Genomic DNA, 18,586 nt, shown 5'->3' with positions numbered 1-18,586 from the left:
TTGCTCTAGATGTAGAGAAATATATATATATATATATATTATACGTAGGTAAGAATGACGTGTTTGTGATGAGCGGAGGGTGAACTCTATGATTCCGACTGCATTTTAATTGGCTGAGAGTTTCAAGGCTTCCAAGGAAGTCGAAGTGTTCAAGGTTGTAAAAGTTGTGTATATATAAATATACTTTTATTAGAAGCCTTTGTTACGTTTGTATTCGTCTGCCGAGATTTACAGACCGTCGAGATTCGGTTTGAGATGAGCAACGTCCGTTACCCTGATGCGTGAAAAAGTCACGAGCTGTAATCATTCCATTCATTAGAACTGGAAGCGTGTCGAACGTATTCGCGATCGACTCGTTATTATACACCCAAGCACTTTTATCTTCTTCACCCCTGGTGTGTTTGTGTATTTGGTCAGAAGTGAATAAATGAAATGGATGAGTTTTTTTGGGGGGTTTTGCCATTTCTTACTTTCTTTTATTCTTTTTTCCCCCCTTTTCTTTCTTTTTATTGTTCTCAGAAGTGCGCTTGTTCTCCCGCGCTTGTTAACTCCGCTTCTGACTTTCACATTTCTTTTTCTGATGGAGAAGTGAGAGGGGTATTGCGCTTGTAACACACGTGTAAATAGTGTAACTGTGTAACATACTGTATATTTAAACTGTTGTGTGGGAAATGGATATGATTTTTGAATTGCTACTACTAGTACCTGCCTACTGCAGAAAACATGAGATGAATGAAGAATAGTGGGTGTGAGGTGTCTGTGTTTTAATGATTTAAAGCTAAATGATATTTATTTGGAATATGTGCTTACACTAAACTTTTAATTCAGCACACTGTTGGAACATAATGAAGGAGTAATACAAAAATCAGATGATTTTTTTTTTTTTTCTTCTTCTTCCTATAATTTTCTTTTGTTCCTCCTAAATAAACCTGGGCAAAGTCACAATTGTTTCCCTTCTTTTGTGCACGTGTATTAAATAGAATATTAAAATAAATTTATTGTGGCCAGCCTAAGGTGAGGTGGATGGATTATCTCGGCAAAGGATCAAATCTGCTCACTTTATAGGCAGATTTAGACAGATTTGTGAACAATATTTGTGAGAAACAGGCCTTTTGTGTACATAGAAAAAGTCTTAGGTCTTTGAGTTCAGCTCATAAAAAATGGGGGCAAAAACAAAAGTGTCGTGTTTATAATTTTGTTCAGTATATTTAATATATTTAGTTTTCAAATTAAGCATATTTATATATTTTTTTTAACTGCAGATCTAAATATATCCAATAGGGGGCAGCATTTAGTCCTAAAAATTGGTTAACCAATATGTTTGTTATTCAGAAATAATATATACATAATTTATGTTGCATCATTGTTGCACCATTACACCATGCACCATTAAGTTCACACTTCACACACTTCCGAACACACTTTGTATTCTTTCTATGGACAAAAGTTTGTGGACACATTTCATGTGTTCTTTATTTCCTCCCCAAACATCCCATTACACACTCAATCCCGTTATAATAACCCGCACACTTCTGGGGAGATGTTCCACTAGATACTGGAGTGCGTTTGAAGAGATTCGTGAGAGATTCACACGGGTGTTAGTTAAGTCAGGTACTGATGTAGGTGAGGTAAACAGGCCTGAGGTGTAGTCAGTGTTTACATTCATTAATGTTTAGGGTTAAGGATAGAGATATTTAAAAGGAGATCTTCCACTCCGAACCGTGTGAAGCACATCTTCATGGAGGTGTCTTTGTGCACAGCAGCATTGTCATGTTTGAACAGGTTTGAGTCTCCTATAATTTCATGCTACCACATCAAAAGTCCTGTACAATAAAATGGTGTCCTAATACTTTTGTCCGCATAGTATGTTATTTTAATACCTGTTTATATATTTACATTGTCTTAATAGTTTTAATGACATTTTCCAAAAGAAAGAAGCACAGCATTCAGATCAGTGTACACCGAATTTTATTGTTTCGAACAGAACATTTCAGCCAGTCAAACTCGTTCATTACAGAGTAAAAGTACCAGGATGTATCAGAACCTCGCACGTTCCCTTCGTCCTCGCAGTACTTATCGTCTCTGCATGCTACAGTCACAGCTTGCGAAAGTGGTTCCTCCATCATCTCACACCAATCAATAATCCATCATTTTTCTTTTTTTCTTTAATATTTTTTTTTAAGTTACTTAAGTCACACATAATTGAATACAATAATTTAACATTTAGTAATCATACTGGTCTAAACTAGTTTTTAAAGCAGTGGAAGCACAAGTTTCCATTAATGCACCACATAGATACACAACACGCTATATATGGCCATGATAAAGTTTTTACTCGTGGATAATCCTTTCTCGTATTTAAGATTACTAAAAACTCTGTGATTACGTGTGGAAAAATGTGCCGGCGATGAGAAGAATGCTGAGATAATAATGTAATATTGCCTTGGAAGGGTGTATTGTGTACACTGAGGGTTGCGTTGACACACACAATCGGTGAGTATGAACAGGTTTGTTACAACACCCACACACACACACACACACACACACACACACACACACACACACACACACACACACACACACACACACACAAATACTTAAGACTGATGAAAGGTTTTTTAAAAACAAAGAATTCATGCTGCCTTCAGATCCTCCTGCCTATGAGTTTGGAGGTTTTGATTAAAATATGGTGGGTGTTCCAGTGAAAATGTGGGAATCATAGGAAAGTTCCTGTTTTGAAGCATGCTCACCTCATGATTATGATATTCACAGGACTTGGAGGCAACGTAAGATCTTAATGCATAGAACAGCTATTTCTAGCAAGTATTGTCTGATAAAGGAATAACCATCGAAAATCAAATGAACACTTTTAATTTTTTTACGTGAAGCTGTGAAAACTCAATGAAACGTAAAGCTCTGTTCTAGGTTTCACAAATGACCTTCAGTGGTTCCATAAGGACAAACCCAAAACCCAGTGAATAACTCAATGTGCATGTTTTTATTTTCCCCTTTTAGCAGGAGGGATAATATTATTAGGCGTGACATAATTGCTTTTATAAATGCAATAAACCAAAAATGAATAAATAACGAAGCATTCAATAAATAAAGCGAACACAATTTGTGATAAATAAATAATAAATAACTAAATTTTCCGCGACATACCATAGTTTGTTAATCGTTCCCCTTTAGCTGCAACATACCATACAAAGATCAGGGCTTTATATATGCAGCCATGATGGTTTTATTGGTTTAAAACAAGCACATTAATGCAGAAATTTGTTTGAATGCATCTCAGCCAATCAGATTTCAGAACAGAAGCTATCCTGGTTTTTTTATTATTTAAATAAATAACATTTTACACTACGTTTGGTAAACAGGTCTTGTGGCACTATCCACAATTGATTGCTGGAACGATCGGCAAAAATACATACCGCTGTCATTATGAGAGCGCCCTCTATAGGCAAATCAATGACATCACATGCTGTTTGATTTTACACATGAGACTGTATGCTGAACGGAGAGCGCTGTATTCTATTTATTAATTATAAATGTATTAATTATATACATGTATTTATTAATATAATTAATATATTCATATTGATTTCATTTCACACAGTTTCATGATTCAGTACTGGTTTTTTTTTATCTTTGTATTAAAGTTCAGTACTATGTTACATGATTATTATTTTTGTATCCAGTACTTATTAAAAAAAATGTATTTAGTTGCTTAATCGTTTATTAGCAAATATGATCCAAGGTGACCTAGCCATCGCTATCTGTAAAATCCACTATCGGTTGACCTCTAATGTAGCCAATGTAGCTTTTTTCTCAATTTCCAATTCGACTTCTATCTAAACAAGGCATTCATGCAACATTCTACAGTGAGTCCGTAATCTAAACAGCATAAGAGTTATACACATTGCATGCTGCAGATGTACTGATCAACTGATCAACTGTTCAAATCCATATTTTCGTTCGAACAGATCGAGAGCATATAAGAGTAACACATGTTTATAATGAAATGCATCAGAACAGATATTTGCATGGCATATTTACAAAACCAATGCAAGAATATCTAGAAATATCTACATTTATAGTGTAGTTATTTATTTATTCATATATCGAAAGTGTGCATTAGCGTAGATTTGAGCAAAAAAAAAAAAGATAAAAAAAAAAAGGAATTTTCAATGGCGAAGGTTCAACCCCAATGTGAGCTTCATTGTCCATTTGATTTTTCTTTGAATATTTCCTTTAAAACCTGAATTTCTGAACGGTTAAAAACCAAAACGTCACAGTTAGAATGATACGTTTGCATAAACAAGCGTCTGTAAAAATGCTAGTAATAATACAATCCTCTTTTTCTCCCTCGTAGAGAATAAGTAGCTGAAATCGTACACGATTTCACACAGGCTTCGCGTATTTCGAGTAGATAATTGTCGGGTCTAGCGCGTGGTGTGAATGGTAACCGTGTAGACATATATTGCACTTTTTATATTGATCCCGCCTCTTTTACTGAACTCACTACGTTGTAAAGTGAACATTTTGCGAAATATCACAAGGGGTAAACACGGACAGGGTGCAAACAATTTGTGACAAACAATTCAGGGAACCTTGGCTATGTGTGTTAGAGATAAAACATCAAGACACTATTCATGACTATCACATTAGTCCAGTATGTTTTGAAGAAAATCCAGCAGGAAAGGCGAACATGGGCGATGACCACAACTTTCACAGCACGATGGTGGTGTTGCTGCTCATCTACTTCACATGGAACGTAGAAGAAAAAGCATCTGTCCTTAACGGAGCAGGTGGAATGAGGAAGAGAAGTTACATCTGAAGGGGTTTTCCATCCGTTGTTTCTTCCTCTGCTTACTGTGTTGTTGTGTGTGTGTGTGTGTGTGTGTGTGTGTGTGTGTGTGTGTGTGTGTGTGTGTGTGTGTGTGTGTGTGTGTGTTCATCTGTGCTGGTGGGGTTTGGTTTAGTTTTGCTCGATTGCGGACAAGGAGGGAGTTTAAGAGGAAGAGGAAGGACAAAGTCGAAGAGGAAAGATGAGGACGAGAGTAAAGAATATGAAACAGAAAAAAAGGAATAAAGTGAAAGAGAAAATTTAAGAGGAGAAGGAGAGGATATAAAAACAATGAATGGGACAAGAAAAAGAAGGAAGAAGATAAAAGGAATGTAAAGACTAGTTGGCAACTGAAATAAAAATGAAAGTGAAGGAAGAACAAATGATGGAGAAATTAAACAAAGGGTAGGATGAAACATAAAAAGAAAAAAAATAGGAACCAGGAAAGGGAAAGAGAAGAAGGTGAAAGACACAAGGAAGGAATGTAAGAAAGGATGTAAAAGAGTAGAAGAAAAAGTGTCATATAAGAACATAATAAAAAAGAAAGGATTAAATAATCAATGGGAAGAACGAACAGGAAGGAAAAGGCAGTGAAATACAAATAAGAAGAGGCAATGAATTCAAAAAGCAACAGGAAGAAAAAAAGGAAGGGAAAATGAGAAAGAGAAACAGGAAAAGTGAATGTGGGAGAAAGTAAAAATGTGTCAGAGAGAAAAAGATACAAGATAAGAGAAAATGAAGGGGGGGGGTATAGAGAGGTAAGAAAGGAGAAAGAGAAAAGTGAAAGTAAAAAAAGGATGGGGTAGTTAGGAGTCAGATGAAGGAAGAGGGCTCTCAGGGCGTGAAGGGCTGCCCCTGCTCGGCCGGCTGAGAAACACGAGGAGGAAAAAAGAGAGAGAAAGAAAAGTAAATATTGAAAGAATTGTTACAGCAGACGTAAGTAAAATGGCATCCCTAAAGTCAGCAAGGCTGGAAGGCAAGCGCCTGGGATTGTAATGAAATTGTCAATCGAAGGGAAATGTTTTGAATAAAATGTGATTAAAAACCTGATCGTCAATTTGTCGTTTTCCCGCCTGTGACTTCAAGGAGCACTGTTAAAAAAAACAAACAGAAGGACAAAAAACAAACCAAGACGAATAATGTAACTGAAACTGAAGGTGTGTACAAGCGCACGCCACATATAGATGCAGTTATACTCAGCACTCCAGTCATTACCATAATTTAGAAATGAACTTTCATTCAGCAAAATGAAAAAAAATTATAACAGAAGTTAGGGATCGTCAAGAAAAGCATGGAACAGAAAGAAACGTAAAGAGATAAAATAATATGGAAAAAAGAAACAACATAAACTCCTGCATAGTGTAGTGTGTGTGTGTGTGTGTGTGTGTGTGTGTGTGTGTGTGTGTGTGTGTGTGTGTGTGTGTGTGTGTGTGTGTTTGTGTGTGGGTTCATGCCGGACTGAATCTGAAGGAGAAGCAGATGAAAGGGATCTGGGTGGCCTGAATGTCTGTCCCTTAAGGTCTTTTGGGAGGAGCTAATAGTCTATAGGGAGGAGTCTGTGGATCACATGGGTCGAGTGGGTGAGGCCGGGGGTCGTCGGCTGCCATGGAAACACACACAGGAAAAACACACAGATGAGAGAGAACACTGGGATGAGACACACGGCGACGTGGGTGATTTGTGACGTTATGCAGAACAAATTCACGTCGTAACAAACATAAGAGACGACATGGAGGAGGTTCGGTAGCGAGGCCTCGCCATGAAGTGTTAGAGCAATTATTAGACATTCAACCAACTGCAAAGTCATTTACAGAATCTGTCTGTAAAATTTAGACTTCAGTCATCCGAGGCTGAAAGTCAGACTCCACAACCGAGTGCTGTTTTAAAACACAAAAAAAATCTTCATCTGAATGTAATAAAAACAAATTAAATTAAATTAAACCGACATTTCCAATGAAATGCAGATTCTATTTTTCTATACAGAGGAAGAGAAGGAAAAATAATCACTGAAATAAATGAAGGAATGGTAAAAAAGTGAGGGAAAATAAAGTGAAAAGAGTCAAAAAAGTGAGAGAAAAGAGAGTGAAGACAAAGCGAATGAAGGGGTGATGGAGAGGTAGTATGAGAGAAAGTAGCAGAGATGAAAAAGGGGGAAAAAAAGAATAAAATATTCATGAGAGAAGCAGAGGTGGAAAGAGGAATAAAATATTCTACTCAAGTAAAAACGGTTACTTGAATAAAATTTTACTAAAGTACAAGTTACCAGTCAAAAAATCTACTCAAGTAAAAGTAAAAAGTAGTTAATTTAAGTAAAATTTACCGAGTTTAACAACTTTTGTAAATAGTGGGGGGTTCTAGTGTATTTCAAACAGAACAAGGGGATATAAATATCAATCTAGTTATTTTTAATTAAGGGAACACGTTTACAAATAAAAAACACTACAGTCTATGACTTGTGACTTCTGAATCTAATGTGAGTTTTACAGCAAATTTTTTTTTATCTTCTGTTATAACGTAATTAATGATAATGAGAGAAATAAAACATTTAGATTTAATCAAATTAATTTGTTCTCCCATTTGTTTTCCCCTTGCGTTATTCCTATTTATAATTTTTTTTACTCATTAACAGATATGAATTCAAATGTAGTTAAGTACAACAATTCAAGCAAAAACATACTTGAGTATGTTAAAATACAGTACAAAAACTTTTCTAGTACACAAACAAACTACTCAATTACAGTAGCACGAGTAAATGTAATTTGTTTCTTTCCAACTCTGCAGAAAAGACCCCTGAAGAACGATAGTGGAATCGGACTTTTAAACCTGACTGCACACAGATGGAGTTTCCTTACACAAGATGGACAAAAAAAGTAGACCTTCATTAATGTTTCATGCCACACCGAACAGCAAGCAATTTACAATAAATCGCAGGACACATCACTCTATAAAGACATCACTGAATGTCTGATCAAACGTCTGATTAGACCGATCACATGTAACAGATCGATGTTAAACATTCAGCCAACAAACAATAGATGAGTGTAGACCTGGAGCTGGCGATATGATGGAAAAAAAATTAGTGTCAAATATTTAGCAAAGGAATAATCAGTGATACATTTTATGGAAAAAAGTTTGTGGACACCTGACCTGATTCCCCATTTGCTATTATATTAACAAACAGCAAAAAGAACCACTTAACCTCCTACGACCTGGGTGTCCACATGGACATTGTGCACAATGGTGTCTTTATTGTTTTCTGTAGATACAGACCAAGTGTCCACATAAGTGACATCATTTTTTTCCAAGAAGAGCTTCATGTTTAAAGAAAATATATGGTTATTATAATTATTGGTTCTTCCTAACCCCAAATAACTGGAAGAAATCTAAAATGCAAGCCAAACCAAAGCGCAGGTCTTAGGAGGTTAAGGATGAAAAAAGTCTGGTGCCTCAAAACTATTGTGAAGGTGAAGACAGTTGTATGGTTGTAGAAATTCAATCAACATTCAGACACATTAGCTTGTTATACTTATAACACTTTTTATTTTGTAAATTGGCTAGCTTGTTGCTAGTTCACAAACTTACACTGCTCAAACTAAAAAGCTTGAACACACAGAGGTTGAAAATGTTCTAAATACTGACTTTAAACTGAATTGGGTCCCTGCACTCTCATTATTTTTCTAGCTTTTTTTCAAAAACGTTCTTTGAAGTTATGGAAATATTGCTCTAATTGGCTGCTGGGAGAGAAAAAGACAAATATTTGAATCAAAATGTCATTAATGAAACGATTCATCGCCCAGCTTTACGTGATGCAATGAAATGACGAATAACAACCAAGAAACGACTGACAGAACACATCCGACACTATGCAATGTTGGGGTTTTTTTGTTTGTTTTTCTTAGAGTTCGAGCCTTAGGAAAATTTGTTTTGACAGATGTGTAAGATGTTTTAGTATTTGGTTATACCTAAACTCATATACAAAAAACTCATACTAAAAAATATATATATAAGCCATTCACACACACACACACACACACACACACACACACACACACACACACACACACACACACACACACACACACACACACACACTCTAGTTTACAAACAGTATGTGAAGTGTGAGGCACATTGTCCTATCTCATGTGGGATGTTCATCGAGGCACTGACATATCAATATGAACTGTGCTGATAGAGATCAGTTTTACAGAGCAGAACATTTGCTAATGTCAAATGAGACATCATTCACTCTAGTAAAATTTCTAATCTCTATCACAGTCTGACCCTTAATGTTGATGCTGTCCTCCAAAAACTTCATGATCAATTCCCCAACATTTAAGGCCAATATGTTAGGCAGAAATAAACAAGGAAGAAATTTTGAACAATTTAAGTATCAGTTAATGGAGAAGAGCATGTTAAAGGAGCCTGAAGCGTCCAGATTTCTGTCTTCTGTCCAATCTAGGGCAGAAGGACAGGGCTGGCCCGTTTATTAGGAAAGTTGGATAATCACCTATAGAGCCTCAATGTGGTAATTTATTATTATTATTTTTTTTATTTAAACAAATTATAGGCCAATTTTTATGCTAAGGCGGTTTTGTGAAATATCCTGTCAATTAGTCTCCTACCTTACATTCTGATTAAAAACGATAAACATTTACAAATATCTCTTAAATGATCCTTAAAAATTCTGTCAGATTAGCTCATGTTTATCAGGCTTGTGTTACTAGTAAATGTTATAATTAACTTTTTAATATGGATTAAAATTCCTCTCAGAAATCCTGTCTGTTGTGTCATATTAGCTAGCAGGCTAATATTTTCTATTTAATGTCACTTAGAACTCTCAGATAAAATCATGCTAGCTAACTGGAGTGAAGATGAAAAGAATTATGATTATAAAATAAAATTCCTGTCAGGGTAACTTTTATTAGAAACCAGGCTAATTATAACGATTGATTACAACTATTTAAGAATATGACTTAAAATCCATCAGGCTGGTTGATATAAGTCAGAAGGCTAGTCCTGCTAGTAATTTTGATAAATATTTTTAATATGTAAGGCGATTTTAAATTAGTTACAGGGCTCATGTTAGCAGGAAAGATTATAAATATTTATTGCTAGTTATAAATGTGACATAAATTCCTCAAAGACAGTGTAAGAGGTAGTGTTAGGAGGAAAAATTATGAATAATTATTTTTTGTTCAGGATAATATTACTCATTGTTCCTCAGAATTCAGTTGATGCTAGCTAATACTATATAATAATAATATAATAACAATCATATATATATAAGTTTAGTTTGTGCTGGAGAAATCATTGAGCATTATAAATAAAGAATTAGTAAATATTATAAACATTACGCACTTTTGACTTGGTAGCTAGTGGCCTACTGGAATCTGCGGTAACAGTATATTAATGCCTAAACCTACAACAAATTTTACTTGTTTATTTAATCCAGAAAAGCTTTAACAATTCAGTATATTTATGATTTTAGAAAGACAACATATATGCTAGAAAGTCAAAAAGACTTCATCTACCATCTAGTAATTTCTAGCACACTATATGGTGTCTTTATAAAAAATTGTTTCATGAATATGTAAATAAGTGAAAGCGCTACATGTAGTTTCACACCTACTAGCACAATATTTAGGCTCATTTTAGCTAGGTCAAGTAATGTTAGCGGGCCGGCTCTGCTTCCAGACAGTCCTCCAGACGCATTATTAAACTCGTTACCAAGAGTTAACAATGTGAAGGATTCTTTAACAATTACATTTGTGCTGGTTTATCACAGGAATGTTTCACGAGCTCTCAGAGGTAGACGGCCATGCAGCGAGCAAGTGCGAAGTTTAAGCAAATGGAGATGGGGACCGAGTACCATACACATACCAGACACGCTGGTCCTCACTGGTCACTGATTGTAATTCTGTGAAGAGTAATCATAATCAACAAAAGGGGTTGAGGCGGAGTGAAGGAGGGAACAGTAGAGGAGAGAAAAGGAAGGAAGGGATGTGCAAGAAACACGGTTTATATGGAGGAGACGTAGCACTGCTTTCTGCTCAGCTAATAACGAAGCGAAGTGCAAAACCTCTGTGCTAAATGACGATGAAACTAATTTATAAATAAACACATTTTATTTTAGAGGTTTTGCAGTTCTGTTCATGATTTTATTTGAAAGGACAGCAGAGTTAGCTTTTTGGTTTAGAAGTGGAGATCACCTCTGAAATATAAGACGTTTTATATATATATATATATATATATATATATATATATATATATATATATATATATATATATATATATATATATATATATATATATACAGCAATATAATTTATTCAATATGTAAATATCTAATGAATTTCATATAATTCAACAATACAAACATTGGATTAGTCTTGTACTTTTCATTGATTGAAATATTTAATATAGTCTGAATTATTTATTAAATTATTATTCATAAAATGCTACAGTGCCTGTCAGTCGTTTGGAAACACCTCATTATTTATGGCTTTTGAGACACATGAATGTTCATTTCTATGTAAAAAAAAAAAAAAAAAAAAAGAATTTGAACAGTAAATGACTGGAAGAAAGATCTGTGGACAGATGAGTCCAAATTTGATATCTTTGTCTTCAAAAGTAGAACTTATGTAAGACAGAGAACCGGAGAGAAAATGTTAGCAGACTGTCTCACCCCCAAGTCAAACATGAAGGTGAAAGATTAATGGTTTGGGGTTGTTGTGGAGCATAGAAGCTACCACTTCATACTTCAACATAAGTCAATTCCCTCTGAACTGCGGCTCATTGATTGGAATTGACTTCCCCTTACAACAAGGCCATGACCTCAGGCATACTGTACATCCAATTATATATTATATTTAATTTGTCAATGTAAATCTTCAAACCCTTACATTACCTAGGCACATGCATGCGTCTCTCAAAAACCATAAAGAACTCTGTGTTTTTAAACTTTTGACAGGCACAGTATACTCTAATTTTGTATTTCCTTTTCATAACTGTAACTCTAATATGCTCCTCCAGTATTCTGGGTGTTTTTTCAGTGGTGTTAAAATATTTTTCTATTAATTAAGACTTTTAGGACATAATTCGCAGGCCTGTGGAAAGAACAGTTCAAGATACTGACAGAAGTTTACAAGATGTATGGGGCGTCTTATACTCCAGAGTGATTTATTATATTTAGCAGCAAATGGTGAAATTGTCTGAGGCTTGAATGTTTAATACTCTTGATTTTTTTTCAAGACAAAATAATTGTCTCACTTATTTTGGACTATAAGATCTTAAGCCTCTTTAATTCACTGTCTGCTACAGATGATAAGAAACAGCTAAAGAGCCCACGAAACTACATACGCAAATTTTGTACACAATACACTGAAACCACGAGTTATTAAAGGAAATAAAATAGAAATATTATTGTTCAGTAATCAGTATTAGTCATGTATAAATTCCATAAATACTATAATGTGCTTAAAACCTTTTTTTGACATTCTGATTTCATAGGCACTTTGAGGTTAGCATTAAAGGGGTGTGTGTGTGTGTGTGTGTGTGTGTGTGTGTGTGTGTGTGTGTGTGTGTGTGTGTGTGTGTGTGTGTGTGTGTGTGTGTGTGTGTAAAAAGAGAAGAAAATCAGAAAGCAAGCAACTGCAAAACAAATGTATGTCACAAATCACACAAATGAACGAGAAGAGCATGTGATAACTAATGATGTTCTCACTCTCACTCACCCACTCCTTGCTGCTGTTGGTGTGGGGTGATTTGTGTGTATGTGTGTGTGTGTATATGTTTATAGTTATCTTTTCACTCACTCATTCGCACTCGATATGTTGATTACATCAGACATTAAATGGCAGAACGTTTGAACGATAACAATTATCCAGGCTGAAACAAATCTTGAATTTGTTCATTAAACGGTCAAAGCGTGATTGTGTTAACAGAAGCTTGTTAGTCCATTAATGCGTTTTTATCGTTTAAACGTTAAAGAAAAAAGGTGACTGATGAATATCCCTAATCATCACTCACCCACACTGCTTCGCTCTGAGGTGTCTCACACTCCTCGGCTGAGAGTAGACGGATTTTCTCATTAGACAGGACTCCATACACTAACAAGCAACCAACTTTGAACCTCTTGACAGAGTATTTACAAATCTTTGAAATACTACATCCTGCCTTTCCTACCTGGGCACACTGGGCGGGGCCCGGTTAGGCCGAGATGGCACCTGAGGGGGTGGGCCTCCAAACGGGTCCGGAGACGCCCCGGGGCGAGATGGCAAAGGAGGCCCACCGGCAGCAGGCAGTCCTGGTGCAGAGCCACGAGAAACAGGGCGGCCTGGTGGTCCTGGAGGAGCTCGTCTCTGAGGGGTGGGACTGGTAGCTGGAGACCTACAATGTAATGTGAGAGAATCTGAATTTTCTTTTTTTTCTTTTCAGAAAACATTCCTCACTTTGACAACTAGCATATGTTCAAAGATGCTAAAGTTTAGGATTTTTCAAACGAAAGTAGAAATTTCCAACAGCAGGTGGAGCCACTTCATTATACATGGTAACAGAGTTCAGTCACTATTAAGCTACATTTACATCTACTAGTTAAAATCTTAAAAAAAAAAAATTATGTAACTGTTATTAATCTATAAATGAGTCAAATCTCTCTCTCTCAGTCAGTTCATTACCTTCCCCCAGAACCAATGCGCTGCACCTGCAGCCACGAGTCGTCAACAGGTGGAGGCAGAGCTGTAGACACCGTACTGGTGCTGATGTCTCCGATTATGCAGAGGGCCTCTTTGAGTGCATGGTACATGCGCAGCATCTCGTCCCGGTGCTGAGCCTGCTCAGGCGACTCCTCCATCAAAGTGTTCTGATCACCGCAGGAATAAAGCTGAGCAAGCAACTCCGCATTAATGAACTCCTTCGTCTGTCAGAGGCACAGAGACAATGATAAACGATCCTGTTATTGCATTAGAGATTATTGTTGCATCCTATGATTTACATTCGTATAATTCATATTTGTATGAATTTGGAGAGAACTAATTTTATTCTTTAAATATATATATTTAAAATTTAAATAAAAAAGGAAATAGGGATTGCCTTTAGAGGAAGAAACAGGTTATAGCAGATTTTTGACATAAGAAAGTTATTATCTTTAGAGATAATGTTGGAAATGCTCTGCAAAAAAAACCCTAACTGTATGAATGATATAAGTAATAACAACAGAAAAAAAAGGTTAAAGAGAAATACTGAAGAGAAAGGAGTGGAATCAAAGAACATGTGATTCTCTTTCATAGTTTTCTTTTTCTTTTCTCATTTTTGCAAGACTCATATAAGGGCAGAATTCTAGTATGTGAAAATAGTGTTTAGGATTTGGATCATTTGAATGACTGGAGTCACTGAAAGAGTTCATTCTGTGTATATTTGTCTGTGTGTGAGCTCATAAAGTGACTCACATGTTCAACAGACACACAGCTGACTGCAGCAAGACACTAACGCAGCGCTCCTTTGGATGCAGTATAAATTGCAATCTTTGCTTTAACCAGAACTCACGTTGATGATCATGAGGTGCATGATGGTCTTGGGCATGAGATCACGGATGGTTTTGTTGACAATGCCCATGTAGGAGTCCACCAGGTTGCGAATGGTCTCCACCTGCCTCTCCAGCTGGGGGTCTATGGAGTGCATGAAGCCGTCTGAGCCATTCTCTTCGCTCGCATCGCTCTAAACAGGTAAAGTGAAATCGATTATTTAGTTTTGGAGATTTGGCCTGATTATCTGATTGAAGTTGGTATGAAAGTCAGTGAAGGGCAATGAAACATCAGACATTAGTGTCATGGACATACCTTGTCCTTTTCCTAATGGGCAGCACCAAGAAACAGAAACACAGTACCATGTATGTAAATCAGAGTGACTGTATAGTAAGGACATTGATGATGTAATTACAGTACTGGCAATATTTGTAAGAGGTGGCATCAAAACGTTTCGAGGCTAACTCAGTTTACAAGAAAGTATTTATTTATCTACGTTTACACACCATCAACTTCAAAATAGTCCCCTTTCACAGCAATATAGTGCTAGCATTCCTGACACTTCTGGAATGTGTCCTGGAAGTCTTCTTTTCGAAGTGATTCGTGCCGGATCTCAAAACGGCGACCTTTGAGCCGGATCTTCATCTTCTTGAAGAGGGCAAAGTCCACAGGAGCCAAATCTGGCGACTGAGGGTGGGTGTGGATGAAGATCCCCCCCCGGATCTTCATCTTCTTGAAGAGGGCAAAGTCCACAGGAGCCAAATCTGGCGACTGAGGGTGGGTGTGGACGTGAGATTGTGTGGATTGTTCTCCAAAAATCATCATGCAACAGTTGTCAAATGTTTGAGCTCGTTGAAGGTTTTCCTGACGGTTTAAAACACCTCGAACGATCCGTCGCAGCGTCGCCATATGTGTAAATGTATGTAATGTCAAACGGCTCTGTGGCAGATTTGCCCAGTTTCACACAGTATTTCACGTTTGCTCTTTGTTCTAAATAGCTGTCCCTGAGGAAATCGCAGACGTGGTAACGCACATGTTCAGAATAGCACCAGTTACACTGTTAGTCTCGAAACATTTTGATATCACCTCCTACATAAACGAGTAAAACCTAACTAGAAGATTATAATGATGATATACCATAGTTCTGTACCTTCCCCTTACGTTTGTGTTCAGTGAGGTAAGAAATAACTTACCACCACACGCTCTGGATAAACACCAGCTCTGAGGAATGAGGCCTTCCAGCCATCCACTTCCTCCTGACTCTCACAGGCCAACTCCAGCTGACGATAGTCTTTATACACGTTCCTAAGTGTGTGTTTGAGAAATAGAGCGAGAGACAGATGTAGAGATGAGCCACATGTCATGAATATGGTTCTTAGTTTCCTTCTAAACAGATTTTACTCTGAAGTACTTCGAAATGCATCAGTTTGTTTACTTGATCTTTATCAAGCACATCTGTAAAAATGTGACTGAGAAAAATATTGAAATCTGTTTAAACTCAATTATAATGGAAATCTAAGGGCAGATGTTGGGATGCCAGTTAATGTTGACTGTATGCCTGGTTAAAATGCATCTACAGTATGTTCTTTTTTTGTACATTATAGTCGGATCTGATTTGTCCAGAGATTGGACTTTATGGTTCTTCCTTCTGAAGGACAAATCTGCAGTCATGTCACTGTTATTATGTGACCCCTTATGAGGCATGAGGGTACACCCAACAGTGGCAGCTTGGCAGTCCTGTGGCTTGAACACCCATCGTTCTGATCAGGAAGTTGAAATGAGGAAAAGGTTGGGGGTTCAAGCTCTAGGATTGCCAGGCTGCTAATCTTGGGGCTCTTGAGCAAGGCCGTTAACCCTTTATGCTCCAGAGGCACTGGGATCACATTACTAGGATATGTTAAGAAAGAATTGTTACTGTGTTGAAAAAAGCACGTGACAAGCAAAAAGCACCTTATATGACTGATATGACAAAGAACCTCTGCACTTTCCTGCGCTTTTCTCAATGCAAAATTATCTGCCCCCTTTAAGGGTTCAAAACCTTTATTTTTATTAAACATTCCAATGCAAAAAACTAATCCTGGAGTGTTTCTAAACAAATACTTTTCATAAAATCAGGATGTCTTCTACTGTGTATTGTGTTATGTGCTGTTGAATGGTAAAATGACACCCGTTGGGCTCACCTCTGTTCAGTGTTAAACAGTGCAAAGATGTGCTTGCTGGACATAAAACTCTTCTCAACATCTCTGAACTTCAGGTTGTCCACCTGCAGCATGTACTTCTTCTCTTTCTCCTGCAGAGGGTGAGAGCGAGAGATGTTTAGAGGTAATGTGACTCAGATTTAAGAGTAGAAGTTGAGACATTGGTTTGCCGGGGGGTGACACATGAAGGAGGGTATCTTATAATTTTAATGTCATTTTAGTGTTCATGTGGTTAAGTAGTGCTGACATGTTCATCTCTGATAAACATGTCATTGTGAAGAAGGGGACTAAAGGAAGTGAAGACATTTTTTGGTAACGAGGGACAGAGAGAGACAAGAGAATATCGAGTTTAAAAAAAAAGGATGCCAAAATGAAAACTTGAAACAGTACACCAAAGTCTGAGAGGAAGAAATCTTTTTTACGTTCGTGTTTTTTTCCCCCCTCGGGCCCCACCACATGAGGGCTGGAACTGATTAGAGCCAGCGGAGCTAAAATAAACTGGCGGGGCGACAGTGTAGTCTGCACCCGGGCCGGTGCACCACAGCAGCCTGGCGGGCCGTCAGAGGCAAAACCCTTGCTGTTGGTATTCCCCTACTCAGAGAAAGGGCACCACACCCTGAGCTGCCAGCTAAGACACCACATCAACCCACTGTATAGTTCACATACACACACACACACACACACACACACACACACACACACACACACACACACAAACACTCACACACACACACACACATACACACACACACACACAAACATACACATGCAACAAACATCCATCCACCCAGACCAGTCGTGCAGCACCAAACCACTGGCTTGTGTGTGTGTGTGTGTGTGTGTGTGTGTGTGTGTGTGTGTGTGTGTATATATGTGTGTGTGTGTGTGTGTATATGTGTGTGTGTGTGTGTGTGTGTGTGTGTGTGTGTGTGTGTGTGTGTGTGTGTGTGTATTTGTCCTTGTGTCACTAAAATAGCAGTGATTAGGAGTCACTAGCTGGTAATCTGACTATCTGGTTTTCGTACGCAAGTCAGGTTTCCCTTCTATACTTACTCATCAGAGTACCACAAAGCCAAAAACAGTCCTAGATCAGAAATAAAAAAAGACTTTCTTCTCCAAGGCAACCTTTTTTATTTATTTATTTATTTTCTAGAATTACACATATTTTTTTAGTATTTCTAGACATGACAGCTGAAGGTCATCTTTAAACGGCTCCCATCTGTTGACTTCTTTAACACTGGAGACAACCGGATGACCCCTAATAACCCCAATTGTACTGAGTGACAGGAACTTACACAAACACACACACACACACACACACACACACACAGACACACACACACACACACACACACAAACACACAATCTCCCACACACACAATCTCCCACACTGACACGAACCAGTCTTGCATCAATTATCACGTAATTGCAAGGTACTCTGAAATGTTAAAATGCCTCTAAAAAGTTTTAATTTAATTCACCAAAGAATCAAACAAGAGGATAAATTCATAATTTAGGTATCAGATATTATAAATGTTGGATACTGTAGCAACCTCGCTCAGGTTTTCATAGAGCTAAAATAAGACAGACTGTGTTTCCTACTATTATTATCTGATTTTGTCAGGATGTTCTTATTGCATTTCAGAAAAATCAGATTTTACTCGGATAATAGGGTTTGTTTGTTAAGCTCAAGGACACGTAACCTGTAATTTTTCTTTGTGTGTGTGCGTGTATGTGTGTGTGTTGCAAACAGAAAAATGTGAAAAGAAAATTAACTAAGTCATAGACTTATTTGTGTAATATCTGATCTTTTTTTATTGTTTTTATTTTAAAAGGAGTTTTCAGTGTCAGCAACTTGGTAGGAGAAAAATTGAAGAAATTATACATTTTGCCACTTCAGGAGAAGTTAATTAATCGTTGACTATTTTTATAGAACAACGAATTAGAACAACTAACAGCAAACTTAAACCTCCAAGCTGGTCTATGTATGTGGAGTTAATTTGTGTTTCGAAAATAAAAAA

At 37.0% G+C, this 18,586-nt stretch overlaps 1 protein-coding gene across 14 annotated transcripts in view; it reads right to left on the bottom strand.

The window, feature by feature from the left end:
• Positions 1 to 2,979: 2,979 nt before the first annotated feature.
• Positions 2,980 to 18,586, bottom strand: part of dnm1a (dynamin 1a) — a 59,302-nt gene continuing 43,695 nt past the window's right edge. For 2 of the 14 annotated variants that reach the window (XM_083530613.1, XM_083530615.1), the window contains exons 16-22: positions 16,548 to 16,657; positions 15,561 to 15,672; positions 14,683 to 14,694; positions 14,390 to 14,560; positions 13,522 to 13,763; positions 13,031 to 13,234; positions 5,510 to 5,713 (exon numbers count right to left, since the gene is read on the bottom strand). In XM_083530613.1, coding sequence (XP_083386739.1) covers positions 5,653 to 5,713; positions 13,031 to 13,234; positions 13,522 to 13,763; positions 14,390 to 14,560; positions 14,683 to 14,694; positions 15,561 to 15,672; positions 16,548 to 16,657 — 912 coding nt within the window. In that variant the 3' untranslated portion in view covers positions 5,510 to 5,652. Of the gene's footprint in view, positions 5,252 to 5,509; positions 6,447 to 10,726; positions 10,764 to 11,137; positions 12,913 to 13,030; positions 13,235 to 13,521; positions 13,764 to 14,389; positions 14,561 to 14,682; positions 14,695 to 15,556; positions 15,673 to 16,547; positions 16,658 to 18,586 lie in introns of those variants that run through there. The other 12 variants (XR_014531675.1, XR_014531681.1, XR_014531676.1 and 9 more) reach the window with 12 other exon arrangements.

The sequence above is a fragment of the Silurus aristotelis genome, assembly GCF_946808225.1.
Source record: "Silurus aristotelis genome assembly, chromosome: 26".
Classification (NCBI taxonomy): Eukaryota; Metazoa; Chordata; class Actinopteri; order Siluriformes; family Siluridae; genus Silurus; species Silurus aristotelis.
Note: the sequence above shows the minus strand (reverse complement) of the source record. Positions and strands in the feature narration are given on the sequence as shown.